The sequence below is a fragment of the Poecilia formosa genome, unplaced genomic scaffold (assembly GCF_000485575.1).
Source record: "Poecilia formosa unplaced genomic scaffold, Poecilia_formosa-5.1.2 Scaffold55, whole genome shotgun sequence".
NCBI lineage: Eukaryota > Metazoa > Chordata > Actinopteri > Cyprinodontiformes > Poeciliidae > Poecilia > Poecilia formosa.
Window position 1 is genome coordinate 595,789 of NW_006799994.1, and position 4,474 is coordinate 600,262.

The 4,474-nt window shown below is 41.2% G+C and overlaps 1 protein-coding gene across 1 annotated transcript; it reads right to left on the minus strand.

The window, feature by feature from the left end:
• Nucleotides 1-286: 286 nt before the first annotated feature.
• On the minus strand, nt 287-1,694 carry LOC103138824 (core-binding factor subunit beta-like). Its single transcript, XM_007553176.2, has 2 exons — nt 862-1,694; nt 287-454 (listed from the first exon to the last, which is right to left on the minus strand). The coding sequence occupies exons 1-2, from the start codon at nt 937-939 to the stop codon at nt 302-304; spliced, it is 231 nt and encodes a 76-aa protein (XP_007553238.1). The 5' UTR covers nt 940-1,694; the 3' UTR covers nt 287-301.
• Nucleotides 1,695-4,474: the final 2,780 nt, after the last annotated feature.

The following is a 4,474-nucleotide window of genomic DNA, read 5'->3' on the forward strand; positions in this document are numbered from 1 at the left end:
TACATGTAATATTTGAATCTTAAATGTTTGTTTTTAGTGGCTGTAGTCAGAAAATCTTCATATTTGACATAAATAAAGGCTTGAAAACATCACTGCGTATCTATAAAGTGTTTCACTTTATGATTTAGTTGCTGGATCACATTCACTATTTAATAATATTGTAACGTATTGACTCCAAGTAGATGAGACCCTGGACTTGATTCGCCCGGTACTTTGTGTCTAGCACCGCCTCTGAAGGCTCCAAATCCAAACATGCAGAGTTCCTTCCTCTTTGCTGGGTGTCATAAATGGCGCTCAGTAATCAGAACCATCCCGCTCCGTTTTTACTTGATTGCACTGAATTAAATAAATCTAGTTTTGGACTCACGACTTCTGATCGTCCGTCCCTGCAGGCGTTCTGGAAGCGGGCTTGCCTCTCCTCGTGGGGCCGGTCCCTGAAGCCAGTGTATTTGATCTGCACAAGAAACACATCAGTCCCCAAACAAGCACAATTTAACTCAACAAATCCTTATTTATCGGGAAGAAATGTACAATTTACTGTAAAAATTTTGATACATCTTGGGCATTGTTTTTGCTATTTTCAGCGAAAATGTAAAACAAAAAAGTTAAAGCTGCACAAAAAATAAAACACTAAACCTGAAAATTGAATTAAAAAATAACTTCTTAAAAGAGTGAAGAAATGTGAGAAATAAACTTAGAAATGATAAATCCAACCACCGTTTGTGAAGCATCTGTAGTTAATATGTGTCCCTGACTTTAATCAGCATGTGCAGAGATGAAATAAAGGCAGATGAGATGAAGCGGAGCTCTGCCCGCCGCTTTCACAGCCTTTCTTCTCTTTATTTCCGCCGTCTCACTCACCTCACACTCTCTGCTTAACTTGCGGAAAAACTCCTCATTCTCAAACTTGCTCCTCTGGTCCGGGACTACCCGCGGCATCTTCTCCGACCCTGCGCGGCCACTCGAGCCTGTTTCCTCCTGATCCCGCACACTTTAAAGTTCCACAGTGCGTTTTTTTGCCGACCGTCCCGCACTCAGCCTCTCTCTCTTTCTCTCACTTCTCTTCCGTGTCTGTTTGTCTGTGTTTTTTTCCTCTCTCTCTTCCCTGTGTGGAGCAATGTGCTCCCTGCTGCTGGCCTCAGTGATTGGGACTGATGGTCTGCCTCAGTTTGGTGCGGCTCCTGCGCGCTCCGGGTCGCCTCTGGCTCCAAATGGCTCGCAGAAAGTGACCCGCTGCGGTACATAAAGCTCACTTTGGCCTTGAGGCTCCCCCTCCTCCTCCCTCCTTCCCTCTTGTCTCTCGACGAGCGCCTGATCTTGAGCCACAAACGAGCGCTCTCAGGTCTACCTGCAGCTTTCCGGGTGATTCTCTTCTCGTTTGGATTCGTGCGTAAAAATGGTTTTTACGCACAAATAAACGACTAATTAAGGATTAATGGTCAACCTCAATTAAAGTAATAAATTTTACGCCTCAAAGCTGTTTTAGGTTATTATGAAAGAGAAAAACAAAAGTTAAACATTTATTCGTCATGTATCATAGCAGCAATTGTTTAGAAATACTTTATCGAAGGTAAATAAATAAAATGAATAGTTTGTGTTGCACATCCTGAAGGCAACAAGAACAAGGGCATTTCTTCTTTGTTATCAGCTTCAGCCACAAAGTTCCTCTGCCTGTTTCCTTTGTGCCACCTTCTCCGCAGCTGTCAGTGTTGAAAATTACGACACTTTTGCCGGAGCTTGAAGGCGTCAACAGTCTACTTCCTGGCTCCGCCGAGTCGCTCTTGTGACTGTACACCCAAAATACCGCCCCCACTCCACCTCCACCCCTCGTCATTCACAATACTATCACAACCACACGCTGCAGCCACTGCGCATGCGCGCTTCCGACCGGACCGCAGGAACTTTATGGGAACCGTATGTGTGAAGTGAAACAGAGAGGAGGAAGCAGACAAACTGAGTTTGAATTTTTTAAAAAATCCTGTAATAATCCTAAAATCTTCCGGAAAATACACAAAATGTGTTTTTTATGTCCTGTTGTAGTTGTGGGTCATAGGTGAGTTTTCAAACTTTGTGATTACAAACTGAGATGTAATCACAAAGATCCAGATTTCCTGTAAATAAATCAATCATTTTACACACTCAAAATGCACTTTTTAGATCACAGTAACGTTTGGATCAAATTGAAATGGACTTTTCTCTGAAAATTGAAAGAAAATTCATAACAACAGACAACCAAAAAGCACTTGCAGCACGATTGAATTGTAAAGATTCATAGTGAATCTCTGGAGTTTTGTTTTTGTTCAAAGTAAAACGTGTGCTTTATCCAAGATTACTATTCCTTTAGACAAATGAGGATAACCCAGATGATTATGTAATTCCTTTGTAATCTTCTGATTATTTCCTAGCCTCGAAGGTAAACAGAGGCACACCTGTGGATGAATTGTAAGGCAACACCTCAAATAGATGCAACATCATGAAAAAGACCTGGCTGAATCAGCTAAGAGTGTCATCATCCGCAAGGAAATGAGTTCTGTACTTAGACGGGCTGAAAGGAAGCAAGAAGCCATCACTCAACAAGTAATCCAAGAACACAAATTAAAAGTTGCACAGTAGAGATAAATACTTTAATTTTTTGAGACATGGCCAAGGCTAAACCTGGAAGAAAACTGGATGCATGCAGGCAGACATGGAGGCGGCATCATCACGTTGCCATGTCTAGGAGTCCATGAAGATCTGCTGTTTGCTTTCCACCGGTATCTTCAGCTTTTCGTTTGAGTGATTGGTCTTACTCTACTTATCTATTATTATTTTTTAACACGATTCTTTTGTAAGCTAGCTGTACCGGCGCACTTTGAGCTCACGTCCCCTTCCAGACCTGTAGGGGGCGCCCGCGGACCAACAGTGGTCTGTGAACCACAGTTTGAGAAAGACTGGAGATTGTGTGGACACAAAAGATCTAAAAGCACAATTCCATAAAATAGGGTGAAATACAAAATCTACAAAAATAAAAAAAAAGCAAATTATAAAATTATAATTTTGAACAATTTCATAAATTATCTTTGAAATTCCATAAACGGATTTACTTTCAGGAGAAACAAGCTGACAGTGGCTGAGGGACAGTGTGGAAGTAGTTCTGGACAGAATGGACTAATGGGCTCAGGAAGCATTAAAAACATTAACAACTCTAAACAGACGACTTCAACTTCCAGCTGCGGTTAATTTCCAGATGCATTCATGACTTTTTAAAATTGCTTTAAAAGTTTTAAATGATCTGGTCATATTATTCAAATCGCATCAACTTTACATAACAGTAAGACGTAGCAGACCAGACAGTTTATTCAGATGCACAAAGATCCAAACTGGGACTCAAAGGAGGTCCAGATGCTGCAGTTTCTGTCGAATAAACTCAATATTTTTCACCACAAAACGCTGATTTGGTAAAATATGATTAATATTTAAGTCTAAACATTCCTGCATGCATGTTATATTTGACTGTGTTTTGCAGTCTGCTGATGTGCTGCGCTCTTGACAGTAACACCAGTGAGGAATGGTTGTTTGATCCTGCAGTAAGCAGACAGATAAAAACATGTTTCCATCACTCAAACAGAGTAAAAGTGACTGTGAGACTCAGACATTTTTTTGTTTCTTAATCTCTCTCAGAAATCTTTATTAAACCATGAACATGAGCCAGCAGGCTTTCAAAGTGTGTTCACATTCTGGTGCTGCGTTTCTTTGTCGTGACATGTTGTGTTGTTTGTTTTGAAGGTGTTTGTCGGGATGTCTGCCTCTGTGTGTGCTGGGAGATCAGAAACGTGCGTTCAGATCAAAGAGGAGAACTTCTGATGAAGCTCTAACTGTGTGGAGGTTTGAGAGTTTGAGGGTTTCTTCTAATTTTAACTGCGGCAGAATTAGCGGGGCTGTAAAACTTTTGGCCTAGTTGCGGTGCATCTGTGCTGAATGTTTTAGTGATGACTTTTCACGCTCAGAAACAAGGCCTCCGGCAACAGCATATGCTCTCAAACCTTTTTATGGAAAGAAACGCTCCTTTTATGACGCCCGTGTCATTGATTTCTACCAAAGATCAGCCATTCAGATAGCCTGGGGAATACTGCCTCCTTCACACAGAGCTCGCTTTTTTACTGCCGTGTGTGTGCATGTGTGTGTGTTCTGGTTGGAGAGTCAGGGGTGATTAAAAACAGTAGCTGATGTTGTAAAAGGTTTCATTAATTAGTCAGAAAGTCTGTGGTTGCCATGGAAAATAGTTCTGACATTCAGTCTGGTCCAATCATCACAGGACAGTGGACTCGACCTGGAAAGTTTTCTCCTTCATGTTCTGTGTTTACTTGAGCAAAGCTTAACTCGGTTCACATTGATTTATATGTCAAACTGCTTTGAGACGTCTGTACTTTGTTTCATTAGTAAGCAACAAAATGCAAGTGCACTATAAAACTATATTAGTTTTATTGAACTGCAT

What these genes read in the sequence shown, in the direction of transcription:
- LOC103138824 (XM_007553176.2), bottom strand. Translation starts at nt 939, where the DNA reads ATGCCGCGGGTAGTCCCGGACCAGAGGAGCAAGTTTGAGAATGAGGAG. An exon ending in AGTTAAGCAGAGAGTGTGAG is followed by an intron (nt 455 to 861) that starts GTGAGTGAGACG and finishes TTTCTTGTGCAG; the next exon opens with ATCAAATACACTGGCTTCAG.